The following is a 15,126-nucleotide window of genomic DNA, read 5'->3' as shown; positions in this document are numbered from 1 at the left end:
AAGGTATCTTCAGGATGAGAAAATTACAACGATGGAAGAGATTATAACCAATTCTTTCTACAAAGCCCAATTTGAAGCCCTCGAGCAATGTTTCAAAGTCATTGGTTTCACCCTGGAGGTAAAAATGCATCATTTTCTTTGGCGACATTCAGGCATTAGCATTGAATCCTTCAAATAATCTCATATATTGTCTTATTTAATGAGGTACTAATGAACAAATAGCATGAACGCTGGGAGAATGGAATAGAGTCAAAGCACGAGAACCATTTGAAAAATAAATAGATGCCTAGCTGGATTGATGTATGAAGATGAACCGATCGCCCTTCTTCATCCTTAATTATATTCAAACTTTATAACGCATTTTCACTGTCTGTGCATAACAGGTGTCTCTTTTAACTGCGGCATACTTTTAAACATCTTATATCTTTCACTTGAAATTCTATCACTGTTGCAGGAAATTTGTACCAGTCACTTTTCTTTTAATTACAAGTTATTTTATGATAAATTCTGATCGTGTGGTCATCATTGGCCAGAATGGTACTTTTATCACTATCACTACTTGCCCTCAGAAAATAGCTTCTCCGTGTCCACTTTATCCAGGCTTCTCAGTATTCTGTAAGTTTTAGTAAGATAACCTTCATTCTTCTAAACTCCACTGAGTACAAACCCAGAGTCGTCAACTGCTTCCCACATGGCAAAGCCTTCATCCCTGGGTTCATTCTTGTAAACCTCCTCTGGAGCCCCTCCAATGCCAGCACATCCTTCCTTAGATACAGGGTCCAAAACTGCTCACAATATTCTTAGACACAAGGCCCAAAACTGCCTTATACAGCCTCAGCAGTACATCCCTGCTCTTGTATTCTATCTCTCCTGAAGTGAATGCTAGCGTTGAATTTGCCATCCTAACTGTCAACTGAAACTGCATGTTAACCTTAGAATCCTAAACTAAGACTCGCAAGTTTCTTTGTGCTTCCAATTTCTGAAACCTTTCTCTATTTAGAAATTATTCTGTGCTTCTATTCTTCCTAGCAGAGTGTGTAACCTCACACATTCCACAGTGTATTCTGTCTGCCAATTCTTTGCCTACTCTACTAGACTGTGTACATCCTTAAGCAGCCTCCCTGGTTCCTCAACACTACCTTCACATATCTTTGTGTCACCTGCAAACATAACAACATTGCCCTCAGTTCCTTCATCCAGATCATTAATGTACAATGTGAATAGTTTTGGTCCCAATACTAACCCCTGTAAAATTCGTTTAAACACCAGCTGCCAACTGAAAAGACCCATTTATCCCTACAGTCTGCATTGTGCCAGTCAGCCAATCCTCTATCTATGCCAGTACCTTGCCCCTAATACCACAGGCTCTCATCTTATTTAGTAGCCTCCTGTGCGGCACTTTGTCAAAGGGCTACTGGAAATCCAAATAGATCACGTCCACTGGCATTCCTTTGTCTAACTTGCTCGTTGCATCCTCAAAGAATCCTAACAGAATTGTCAGGCACGACCTTTCCTTGATGAAGTTGTGCTGTTTCAGTCCTATTTTAACGTGCACTTTCAAGAATTTTGCAACTCATCCTTAATAATGGACTCTAAAATCTTACGAACGACTGAAGTCAGGCTAACTGGTCTATAGTTCCCTGTCTTCTGCCTCCCTCCCTTCTTGAACAGGGATGTGTTACATTAGCCATTTACCAGTCCTCTGAGACCTTCTCTGACTGCAGTGATTTCTGAAAGATCACCGTCATTGCTTCCACAATCTCTTCAGCTATCTCCTTTGGAATTCTGGGGCATAGTCCATACAGTCTGGGAGATTTATCCACCTATAGACCTTTTAGCTACCCCAGGACACTCTCCTCAGTCATGGCCACCAATTCCACTCTGCTCCTGACTCACTTTAAGTTCTGGTATCCTGCTGAAAATTCCCAATTTTAATCAGACTCCTGTTGAAGGGCATGCCTTTAGATGACTGGACTCCAAACTTCCTCCCTGTCTCTAAATTTCCTCCCCACCTCTGCACCTCACTTTCCTTCTTTAAGTCATTCTTTAAAATCCTACCTGTTTGGCCAAGGTAATCTGCCTTAATATCTTATATCATTTTATAATACGTCAAGATGTTTAAGACCTGATAATCATGATTTGTCATAATTGTTGTAATCTAATTTATGAAATCCTCTCATAATGTTAAGGACCCCTATCAGGTCATTCCTCAGAATTTGTGTTCTTTAGAGAAATGAACCTTCTAATTTTCACAAATCTTTCTGTTTCTTTTCCTTACCATAAAGAGGCCAGAACTCCTCACAATACTCCAAGTGTAGCAAAGGTTACAGGCATGTTTAATTGTATATTATGATTAAATAACCTCTCAACTTTACAATTCTATGCCCAATAAATGAAACACAGTGCTTTGTTTATTATGAGTTTATTCATCTGTGTTTCCACTTTTAGCGAATCCTATATCTACACTTCTTTCAGATCATCTACCTCATGTACAGTAGATTGGAATAGGATAGAACAGAATAGCCTTCATTGTCACATATACCCAATGAGTACAATGAAAAGTTTATATGTCGCCAATTACAGCACCAACCTAGATACAAAAGTACCTAGGTATAGCTTCTTTAGTTACAAGATTTTAGACAAATCAGAAAAAAATGTCCAGCATTACAGAAATAAAATTTCAGTACAGCTGGATATATTTTCAGGAGGTGGATATATAAAATGCGAGTGGTGTTGGGTAGAGTAATTATGTAGTGGAAGGCAGGAAGTTAAAATGTGTGGTTCCTTTAAGAGATTTGTGCTTTGTCTGTACTTCTGAAATTGTTTTTAAAACCCTCTTTTAAAAAATCCGCTTTTTAAAAAATTTTTTGAGGACTTTGAGCTCTGTGAGCAGCAGTTGAAGTTGCCAGTACAGAGAGCCTCAAAAAGTGAAACAAATGTATCAAAAATGTCTTACAGGTGGCAGGCAAAACAGTAGTCTTATTTTGAGACAACAAGGTGTAGAGCTGGATGAACACAGCAGGCCAAGCAGCATCAGAGGAGCAGGAAGGCTGACGTTTCGGGCCTAGACCTGAGATGAGTTTGAATTCAGCCAATTAATTTAAGCAAAGCACCGAGAAACAGAAAGCCAATTGAATTTAAATTTAATGGTGTTGACAACCTGAAACCTTTCACATTATAAGAATTTGATTATGAAATTACGATTATAAGGCAGCACGGTGATTCAGTGGTTAACACTGCTGCCTCACAGCGCCAGGGATCCGGGTTCGATTCCACCCTCAGGTGACTGTCTGTGTGGAGTTTGCACATTCCTCCCGTGTCTGCGTGGGTTTGCTCCGGGTGCTCCGGTTTCCTCCCACAGTCCAAAGATCGACAGGTTAGGCGGATTGGCCATGCTTAATTGCCCGCAATGTTCAGGGAGGTGTAGATTAGTTGGGTTATAGGGGGATGGGTCTGGGTGGGATGCTATGAGGGTCGGTGTGGACTTGTTGAGCCAAAGGACCTGTTTCCACACTGTAGGGATTCTATGATTCTGTAAGACGAGGGCATTTGGAAAATCCAGGAGAGCTAACTGCTACCTGAAAGAGAGAGACAGAATTAGCACCATTCAGCTCTCAGAGAAGGCCCATCTAATTAATCAAAGGTACCATGGTATTTTAGCTCAAAGTCCTCATTGAAGAAATTAAAGAGATAAAACATTCTTGCCAGCAGAATTAACGGAAGTAAAAACCGAAAGAACTGTGGATGCTATAAATCAGGAACAAAAACAGAAGTTGCTGAAAAAGCTCAGTAGGTCTGGCAGCATCTGTGAAGAAAAATCAGAGTTAACGTTTCGGGTCCAGTGACCCTTCCTCAGAACTGATCGTAGCTGGGAAAACATCAGTTTGTATGTAGAAAATAGGGAGGGGGATGGGGTAGAAAGCAAACGATAAGATAAACCCCGAAGAGAGAGAGGAGCAGTTGGATAGACAAAGGAGTTGATAACAGTCAGGCTGGGAGGGTGAATAGTTGTTAATGGGGACTGTTAGTGACTAACAACGGGGGGCGTGTAATGGCAGGCTGTGGTAACAAGGCCTGGTGTATAGGGTAGGGGACTGGGACATGGAAGAGTTTAGGCATTAAAATTGTTGAACTTGATATTGAGTCCAGAGGGCTGCAGGGTCCCCAAGCTGAAAATGAGATGGTGTTCTTCCAGTTTGTGTTGAGCTTCACTGGAACACTGCAGCCAGCCAGAGACAGAAATGTTGGCCAGGGAACGGGGTGGTATGTTAAAGTGGCAGGCAACAGGTAGCTCAGGGTCTTTTTTGCGAGCAGAACGTAGATGTTCTGCGAAGCGGTCACCCAGTCTACGCTTTGTTTCACCAATGTAGAGGAGACCACATTGTGAGCAGCAAATGCAGTAGACTAGATTCTGGGAAGTGCAGGTGAAGTGTTGCTTCACCTGGAAGGTATGTTTGGGCCCTTGGATACTGGGGAGGGAGAAGGTAAATGGGCAGGTGTTACACCTTCGCCGGTTGCAGGGAAAGGTGCCATGGGGCTGTGGGGAGGTGTTGGGGGTGAAGGAAAAGTGGATAAGGACCCAGAGGGAACAGTCCCTGCGGAACGCGGACAAGGGAGGGGAGGGGAATATGTATTTAGTGATGGCATCTCGCTGGAGGTGGTGGAAATTAACGGAAGTAAGGTGTCTGTGAAGAGAGCGGAGATGACAGAATATTCCAGAAGACAGTCTATGCGAACTTGGAGTGATAAAGTTATAATTTATTGCTTCTTATTAATTAGGTTTATATCGGTGGGACTTGTTTTATTTAAACAGCATTCCAGTAGAATTTAGACCAGTTAGGGAATAGTTAGTAGTCTAAGGGGCAAGTGTCAGTTTGTTAACAGTTGTGTTAATTTGTTCATTGTTGAGTTAAATAAATAAATTGTTTCTTGTTATTTGTAAAGTGGATCAGGGGTTTTCTTTCCTTTAACCATTTTTTGCACAGATTACAAGGGGAAAGACGAGCTTCTCTGGGTGTTTTAGGGGTAATTATTAGAAGGGAGCCTCTATTCCTGTCATATAACAGGTTGGGGCTTGTGTTTTAATTTGTCCGAGGGGTTCGGCCATTGTCTGTTGTTACAGTCCAGCCCACCATTCCCCTGCCTGCCCCATCATTTGGACGGTGGGTGTGCGCCAAAATCGGTGCTTGCCCTGCCATTTTAAAACAAAATAATTAACAGTCAATTGATCTGGCTACCAAGCCAACTGAGAGGAAAATTACCCTGCGTATGCCATAAGATGGTTGGCTATGGTGAGACGGTGGGAGTGGGCTGCTGACTTAATGAGCAGAAATTGTAAATGAAAAATGGGTAAGTAGGGCAGACGTGCTCATCATTATGGGGGTGCCCTGTAGGTATCCAAAACCTCCCCCTGGCCTGCTTGCCTCCCTCTGAGACTGGACAATTCCTCCTCGTCCTAAAAGGCCTGGACTCAACTCTCGCATCAAAGTTCTGTTCGGCCATGCTTGTAGTCCCAGCAGCACTCTTGATAGATAGGGTGGACAGTGGGAGCCTTTTTCCTCGGATGGTGATGGCTAGCACGAGGGGACATAGCTTTAAATTGAGGGGTGATAGATATAGGACAGATGTCAGAGGTAGGTTCTTTACTCAGAGAGTAGTAAGGGCGTGGAATGCCCTGCCTGCAAAAATAGTAGACTCGCCCACTTTAAGGGCATTTAAATGGTCATTGGATAAACATATGGATGATAATGGAATAGTTTAGGTTAGATGGGCTTCAGATTGGTTTCACAGGTCGGCGCAACATCGAGGGCCGAAGGGCCTGTACTGCGCTGTAATGTTCTATGTTCTATGTTCTATGAGCATGTTCTGGCACTGATAGTGTACTCAAGCTATCAGCCAATTAGCCTGGCTGGCATGAGAGGGACTTCCTCATACTGACAGGAGAAGTCCCACTCTGAGCATGTCTACCTACTGGCACCATCTTACACTGAGGGGTGGGCTTTCATTACCCACATCTGTTTCTGGCTGTCTTCCAGGTCCACCCCTGAAATCAGGACCAAATATAGCCTCCTTATTCTTCCTACTGAAATATAACTGCACACTTAAATATTTCTTGGTTTATTTGATAATTGCTTATCAATTCAGCAAGTTTATTTATGTCTCTTTGTATTTTGCTTCTGCTTCATTGCATTCATTACACCCCCAATTTGATGTTAAAATTTTGGAATTTCTATTCCAATTCTTTAGTTCAAATTATTTATGTAAATAGTGAAGAACAACAGTTTCAATGCTGATCCTGTGGAACACTGCTTTCTAATCATTTACCAGCCTGAGTAATTACCTCCCACAGGAAGAATAAAACAGTTTTAAAAAAAGGTTAAACTTGGAAATTAATCTACTCATCATACTGGAACGGAACCACAACTCCCTGTTTCCCATTTTGTAATAATGTCTTTATCCATTCTGTGATTTGTCCCCGACTCGACATTTTAGAATCTTAGTCACGAGTCTACATGATAACTTCTTGAAGGCATTTTGAAAAATTAAACACACTATGGTGAACAGAATGTTGTTTTACACATCTCCTGGTTTATATTTCCATTTCATCTTACTTACCAATATTTGTAGTGAAAAACAATTCATTTTAATGTGATACGAATAATGATACTACCAGTTAATATCTGAATTTATAAATGAATATCTTTCTACAGGAACTGGGGAACATATACAGCATTCTGGCAGCCATCTTGAATATTGGTAACATTGAGTTCACCTCAGTTGTGACAGAACACCAGACAGACAAAAGCAATATTGTTAATCTTGCAATGCTTGAAAATGGTAAGTTGAGTGAAAATTTGTGTGTTTGTGTGTGTGTGTGTATGTGGTAGTTCCCACATGCAAAATGTAAAACAGTTTTTCTGGTAACTGCAGAATAAATTCACAAGTTATCATCCCAATGTGGAACCTCATCAGGTTGATTTGATTTATTGCTGTCACGTGTACTGAGGTACAGTGAAAAGTGTTGGCTTACGTGTTTTACAAGCATTTCATACGATACAAGTGCATCTGGGTAACATAACAGAGGGCAGGACAAGTATTACAGCTGCCGAGAAGGTGTAGAGAGAGACCAACATTATCATTTGCGAGGTCTATTCAAAAGCCTGATAACAGCAGGGAAGAAGCTGCTCTTCAATCTGTTTGCACATGTACTCAAACTTTTATATCTTCTGCCCAATGGAAGAGGGTAGGAGAGAGTATAACCAGGGTGGGAGGGGTCTTTGATTATATTGTTTGCTTTCCCAAGACAGTGGGAAGTATAGATGAAGTCAACGGATGGGAGGCTGGTTTGCCTGATGGACTGGGCTGTGTTCTCGATTCTGTAGTTTCTTGTGATCATGGAAAAAGCTGTTGCTGTAACATGCTGTGATGCATCCAGATAGGATGTTTACTGTGGTGCATCTATAAAACTTTGTAAGAGTCTTTATGGACATGCCATGTGATTGGATTAAGAGTCACTCACTGAGTGGGGACTGTGAACAGAGAGGTGGGTGCAGAGATCAGTGTACCTGACTGTGGCTCTCCTGATTTCACATGATTAAAATAGAAGAACAGTTAAAAAGCCAAACAGATTCCATGTTAGAAATATAGTCTCACTGACTTCATCTTAGCATTTTCTCATTTCACACTATTTTCAATGCTCGTCTATCTATAAAGAATTGTGAATATTCCTGCAATTATTTTATGGCCCTGAGTTTCAGAGGGGTTCTCATGACTTTCAGCTGCAGTTTCAGTAAAGGATAGATGAACTTGCACAGAAACAATGTACGTCACATTTTGACCATTTGTGCTACTTTTCAGGAGATTCTGATTTCCTCTTAGACTCCAGATTTTCTGCAGGCTCACAAATCTCCTCCCTTTCTTCTGGACTTCTAAGATTTAATCTTGTTTCAATAGTTACATTACATGTTTAACTGCCAGGGAAATAGGTGAGAGGAAATACCTGACCAAGAAGATGGAACCATGTAAAATAGTTTAGAACTTTTTCTTACTATCCTTCTCTCAACTCAATCAGGACCAGTCAACTTCATAAGTTTCTTTGCTGCAATACTGTGCTCCTCTACATTGGCAAAAAAAGAATGCACTTCTTTAAAGAGTTTGACACTACTTTCAACAAAATCCCTAAATCTGACCATATTTAGCTACTGGAGGATTTTAATGCAAGAGTGGCTTTGACATCATGACCTGGTAAACATAAATCAGAATTGATCAGAGACTTACTTAAGCTATGCTGATGTCATGAACTTTGCACAGCTAACACCTTTTCTCAGAATAAACCCTGCCACCAGATCAGGGCATTGGCACCAACTCGATATGAGAATATTATATCAGAGATAGTAGGAACTGCAGATGCTGGAGAATCCGAGACAACAAGGTGCAGGGCTGGATGAACACAGCAGGCCAAGCAGCATCATAGGAGCAGAGAGGCTGACGTTTCGGGCCTAGACCCTTCATCAGAAAAGGGGGAGGGGAAGGGGGTTTTGAAATAAATAGGGAGAGAGTGGGAGGCGGATAGAAGAGGGATAGAGGAGAGGATAGGTGGAGAGGAAACAAACAGGTCGAAGAGGCGGGGATGGGGCCAGGAAAGGTGAGTGTAGGTAGGGAGTTAGGAAGGGGATAGGTCAGTCCAGGGAGGACGGACAGGTCAAGGGGGCGGGATGAGGTTGGTCGGTAGGAGATGGAGGTGCGGCTTGAGGTGGGAGGAGGGGATAGGTGGGAGGAAGAACAGGTTAGGGAGGCAGGGACGAGCTGGACTGGTTTTGGGATGCGGTGGGGGGAGGGGAGATTTTGAAACTTGTGAAATCCACATTGATACCATTGGGCTGCAGGGTTCCCAAGCGGAATATGAGTTGCTGTTCCTGCAACCTTCGGGTGGCATCGTTGTGGCACTGCAGGAGGCCCAGGATGGACATGTCGTCTGAGGAATGGGAGGGGGAGTTGAAATGGTTCGCGACTGGGAGGTGCAGTTGTTTGTTGCGAACCGAGCGTAAGTGTTCTGCAAAGCGGTCCCCGAGTCTCCGCTTGGTTTCCCCGATGTAGAGGAAGCCACACCGGGTACAGCGGATGCAGTATACCACATTGGCAGATGTGCAGGTGAACATCTGCTTGATGTGGAAAGTCTTCTTGGGGCCTGGGATGGGGGTGAGGGAGGAGGTATGGGGGCAGGTGTAGCACTTCCTGCGGTTACAGGGAAAAGTGCCGGGTGTGGTGGAGCTGGAGGGGAGTGTGGAGCGGACAAGGGAGTCACGGAGAGAGTTGTCCCTCCGGAAAGCATCTCGCAAACCATCCACAACCTCATCACCTCAGGTGACCTCCCACCCACGGCCTCCAACCTCATCGTTCCCCAACCTCGCACTGCCCGCTTCTATCTCCTTCCCAAAATCCACAAACCTGAATGCCCTGGTCGACCCATTGTCTCCGCCTGCTCCTGCCCCACCGAACTGATCTCCAACTATCTCGACTCCATTTTCTCCCCCTTGGTCCAGGAACTCCCTACCTATGTCCGTGACACCACCCACGCCCTCCACCTCCTCCAGAACTTCCAATTCCCCGGTCCCCAACACCTCATCTTTACCATGGACGTCCAGTCCCTCTACACCTGCATTCCCCATGCAGATGGCCTTAAGGCCCTCCGCTTCTTCCTGTCCCGCCGGCCCGACCAGTCCCCCTCCACTGACACCCTCATCCGCTTAGCCGAACTCGTCCTCACACTCAACAACTTCTCTTTCAATTCCTCCCACTTCCTACAGACAAAGGGGGTAGCCATGGGTACCCGCATGGGCCCAAGCTACGCCTGCCTCTTTGTAGGTTACGTGGAACAATCCCTCTTCCGTACCTACACCGGCCCTAAACCCCACCTCTTCCTCCGTTACATTGATGACTGTATCGGCGCCGCCTCGTGCTCCCACGAGGAGCTCGAACAGTTCATACACTTCACTAACACCTTCCACCCCAACCTTAAATTTACCTGGACCATCTCTAACACCTCTCTCCCCTTCCTGGACCTCTCTGTCTCCATATCGGGCAACCACCTAGAAACCGATATTCATTTCAAGCCCACCGACTCCCACAGCTACCTAGAATACTCCTCCTCCCACCCACCTTCCTGCAAAAATGCTATCCCCTATTCCCAATTCCTTCGCCTCCGCCGCATCTGCTCCCAGGATGAGGCATTCCACTCCCGTACATCTCAGTTGTCCTCGTTTTTCAAGGACCGTAACTTCCCCTCCTCGGTGGTCGAGAACGCCCTCAACCGTGTCTCCCACATCTCCCGCACCTCATCCCTCACACCCCGTCCACGCAATAAAAACCAAAAAAGAATCCCCCTCGTCCTCACGTACCACCCCACCAACCTCCGGATCCAACGCATCATCCTCCGACACTTCCGCCATCTGCAATCCGACCCCACCACCAAAGACATCTTTCCCTCCCCACCCTTATCTGCTTTCCGGAGGGACAACTCTCTCCGTGACTCCCTTGTCCGCTCCACACTCCCCTCCAGCTCCACCACACCCGGCACTTTTCCCTGCAACCGCAGGAAGTGCTACACCTGCCCCCATACCTCCTCCCTCACCCCCATCCCAGGCCCCAAGAAGACTTTCCACATCAAGCAGATGTTCACCTGCACATCTGCCAATGTGGTATACTGCATCCGCTGTACCCGGTGTGGCTTCCTCTACATCGGGGAAACCAAGCGGAGACTCGGGGACCGCTTTGCAGAACACTTACGCTCGGTTCGCAACAAACAACTGCACCTCCCGGTCGCGAACCATTTCAACTCCCCCTCCCATTCCTCAGACGACATGTCCATCCTGGGCCTCCTGCAGTGCCACAACGATGCCACCCGAAGGTTGCAGGAACAGCAACTCATATTCCGCTTGGGAACCCTGCAGCCCAATGGTATCAATGTGGATTTCACAAGTTTCAAAATCTCCCCTCCCCCCACCGCATCCCAAAACCAGTCCAGCTCGTCCCTGCCTCCCTAACCTGTTCTTCCTCCCACCTATCCCCTCCTCCCACCTCAAGCCGCACCTCCATCTCCTACCGACCAACCTCATCCCGCCCCCTTGACCTGTCCGTCCTCCCTGGACTGACCTATCCCCTTCCTAACTCCCTACCTACACTCACCTTTCCTGGCCCCATCCCCGCCTCTTCGACCTGTTTGTTTCCTCTCCACCTATCCTCTCCTCTATCCCTCTTCTATCCGCCTCCCACTCTCTCCCTATTTATTTCAAAACCCCCTTCCCCTCCCCCTTTTCTGATGAAGGGTCTAGGCCCGAAACGTCAGCCTCTCTGCTCCTATGATGCTGCTTGGCCTGCTGTGTTCATCCAGCCCTGCACCTTGTTGTCTGAGAATATTATATGTCATCTTTATCAAATTAATCTCACCAAGGCATTGGGCAGTATGAGCAAAGGTCCTCTTTTTAAACTATTGGAGAAAATTGGTGGCCTGCCAATGATGCTCATTGTGATCTCCCCTTGAGATGACAAGACAATGGCTGGGGTCAGCTAAAATCGGGCAGCATGGAATCCTTTGAAGTCCGTTATTGTGTTGTGTTCTCGCGCTGACATTCTTTGGCTTATTCTTCTATTTGCTGCTGCCATACACTTTCAGGTCATCTACAGGGTCTATCCATTTACTTGTCAGAAATTATGAAACTCCGTTCAGCCTTTCTCACCTGAGCTCTGAGACAACTGTGCAATAATTGTGCTTGGTTTGGCTGTCACCATCAGGCAGGGTCTAGGATGTCTCCATACTGTTTGTTGCTGTGACGCTGGAAGTTGTTACTGGCTATGCTCCACACTCACCAGCAATCTGTCACTGGATGCTGCAATCAACACACCCATCATAAAAGCTGTAGGTGTTATGTCCAAGCTGAGTGAAGAATATGAAACAACAACAAGCTGACTTAGAACTGAGATGAGGAGGAATTTCTTTAGCCAGAGGTGAACCTCTTGAACTCATTGCTACAGAGGGCTGCGGAGGCCAAATCGCTGAGGGTTTTAAAGACAGAGATAAGTTTTTGATCGATTGGTAAGGGGGTCAAATGATATGGGGAGAATGGGGTTGAGAAAGATATCAGCCACGATCAAAGAGTAAAGCAGACTCGATAGGCCAAATGGTTTAATTCTGCCCCTATGTCTTTTGGACTTATGACTGAGAATACTAAATTATGATTCCACTAAGACTTCATCCTTAGTGTACTCCTCTGAAGTAATGAGACCTGCATTCCACATGCTAAGCAGGAAAGTGGCTAAACTGTTTCCTGCTTCACTGTCTCAAGGACATAGCTGCAGCATCTCTTGGCAGAACAAAGTGACCAACTCAGAGGTTCCGGAGTATGATAATTCCATCAACATACACTCATTGTTAAGCAATGCAATCTCCACTGGCTCAGGCATGTTCATCAAATGAACTTCCTATGAACTACCCATTGCAGTCACAACCTCCTGAGAGTCCAGACCTCAGCTACCAGGTCACTTGCAAGTGAGATATAAAGATTTCAGACATTGATACTACCAACTGGGAGACAATCGCTGATTTTTGATCACTGGAGGCTGGCTGGAAAGCACTGGAAACAACAAGCAGAATGATAAAGCTCAGTTGGTTAGAAGGCTAAGGAGAGTGCCCCGAGACAACAAAGACCTAAAGGTGGGCACCTTCTGAGTCTACTGCCTTCCTCCACAACAAAAACAGCAGAGTGTGCAGGACAGGTTGGGGATCCTGACTCACATAGGCGATGGTTAACTTCCATTGGCCTTCATATGAGATGGAAGGCTGGCATGAATGACCCTTCTTTCTAGACCCCAAAACCATTGGGTACAGCATGGTTCTCTCTGCCCTGTCTCATACTTGTACATTTGTATAATCTTCATACCAGGCAGCATCCTAGTGAATCTGTGCTCTACCCTCTGTACACTTCCAATATCCCTTTTGTGTTGTGGTTACAGGGTCTCAAGTACATTATTATAATTAGAAAAGGGGATTTTTGCATCTACCAGCTTTTCAGTCAGTGGTTTTCTGACCCCTACTACCCCTGGGTGAATACAGATATTCTGCAACTCCCTTCTCATCCTTCTGCCAATTACTTTAATCTGTGCTCCTGGTTGTGGACGTATGACATATTTACAGATGCTCTGCTTGTTATTTTCTCAAAGAACTTTAATAAGTTAGACAAACACAACTTCTCTTCACAAAACTATGTTCACAATACCTGCTTGTATAAAGTGGCCTGCTATAATTTCCTTCATAGATTCTAGTGTCTGTCTTTCTCGTTGGCATGCATCTTCACTCAATGCTGGAAAACATCTCCTTAAATATCAGTCTCCCATCTCTACCATCCTACCTTTTAACCTCATTTCCTTACAATTGCCTTTATTTAACACTTCAATTCTTGAGCTTAGACTAAATCTTATCATCCTCCAACTGAACACAAAAATCAATCACATTATGATTCCAGCTACCCAGAGACGACTCCATTACATGATTATTAACTAATCCTGTCTCAGTGTACATTATCAATGCAAGTATAAACTGTTGTCTGGTTGGGTCTCAAACATATTGCTTTGGGAAATTATCTTCTAGGCTACCTTTGCCAATCTGATTTATCCAATCCATACGTGGTGGTACTGAGACTACCAAGCTGCTGAACCACCAGTCCTCTGAATACACTAGCAGCTTGTGGATGTGAGCCATAATCCACAGTTGGACAACAGTCCAAGCATTGTAAGGCCACATTTGGAATACTGCATACCATTCTGGTCACACCGCTATATGAAAGATTTTATTAAACTGGAAAAGGTGCAAAACAGATTTACTGAGACTGGCAGGTTTGAGCTAAAAGGAGAGGTTGGATAGGCTGGAACTTTTTTCCCTGGATTGTAGAAGGCTGAGGGGTGACCTTACAGTGATTTTCAAAATCATGAGGGGCAGAGATAAGGTGAATAGCCAAAGTCTTTTTCCCAGGGTAGGGGAGCCCAAAACTAGAGGGACAGGAAGGACTGCAGATGCAGGATTGATAAAATATGGAGCTGGAGGAGCGTAGCAGGTCAGACAGCATCGGAGGAGCAGGGAAGTTGATATTTTGGGGCTGGACCCTTCATCAGGACTCAGGAGGGGGAAGGGACCTCACATATAAATAGAAGGAGGGGAGTGGGGCTGAGGGAAAGTAGATGGGATGGTGATAGGTTGACGCAGTAGGGGGTTGTGGAGATTGGTCAGTGGGAAGGGTGGGGCGGATAGGTGAGAAAGAAGATGGATAATTTGTGTCAAGTCAAGGAGGCGGGAATGAGAGGGAGGGCTGGACATGGGATGAGGTTGGGGGCATGGGGAGATTTTGAAGCTGGTGAGTTCTATTTTGAGGCCATTGGGCTGTAAACTCCTGAGGCAGAATATGAGGTGTTGTTCCTCCAGTTTACATGCGGCCTCATTTTAACAGTGAAGGAGGTCCAGGATGGACATATCGCCAAGGTAGTGGGAGGGGAAGTTGAAATGGCTGGCAACTGGAAGGTATTTTTAATGGCGAGTACAGAGCATAGATGCTCTGCGAATCGGTCACTGAGTCTGTGCTTGGTCTCACCAATATAGAGACGGCCACATCAGGAGCAACGGATGCAGTAGACCAGGTTAGAGGTGGTCCCTGCTGGATTTGGAATGATTGTTACGGGGCCTTGGACACAGATGAGAGGGGAGATGCACGGGCAAGCGTAGCACTTCCTGTGGTTGCAGGGAAAGGTGCTGGGTGTGGTGGGGAGTGTGGAGCTGATGAGAAAATCACGGAGTGAGCAGTCCTTATGGAAAGCAGATAGGGGTCGGGAAGGAAATACCTTTTTTGGTGGTGAGGTCTGATTGCAGGTAGCGAAAGTGGCAGTGAATGATGCGTTGGATTTGGAGATTGATGGAGTGGTATGTGACTACCAGGGGAACTCTTTTCCTTGTTGTTTGGGGAAGGGGTGCTTAAGGCAGAAGTGCGGAAACTGCAGGATATGTGTTTGAGGGCATTATGAATCATGGAAGAAGGAAATTACAGTCCCTAAAGTAGGAGGACATCTGGGATGTCCAGGAGTGGA

The 15,126-nt window shown here is 45.2% G+C and overlaps 1 protein-coding gene across 1 annotated transcript in view; it reads left to right on the top strand.

Annotated features, from left to right (window-relative positions):
* The window catches only part of myo3a (myosin IIIA), a 355,589-nt gene that overhangs the window by 163,629 nt on the left and 176,834 nt on the right, over positions 1–15,126 (top strand). The window contains 2 exon segments of the mRNA XM_048606878.1: positions 4–118; positions 6,711–6,837. Coding sequence (XP_048462835.1) covers positions 4–118; positions 6,711–6,837 — 242 coding nt within the window.

This window comes from Rhincodon typus, chromosome 2, assembly GCF_021869965.1.
Source record: "Rhincodon typus isolate 14 chromosome 2, sRhiTyp1.1, whole genome shotgun sequence".
Lineage (NCBI taxonomy): Eukaryota > Metazoa > Chordata > Chondrichthyes > Orectolobiformes > Rhincodontidae > Rhincodon > Rhincodon typus.
This window is presented reverse-complemented; position numbering and strand designations above follow the sequence as displayed.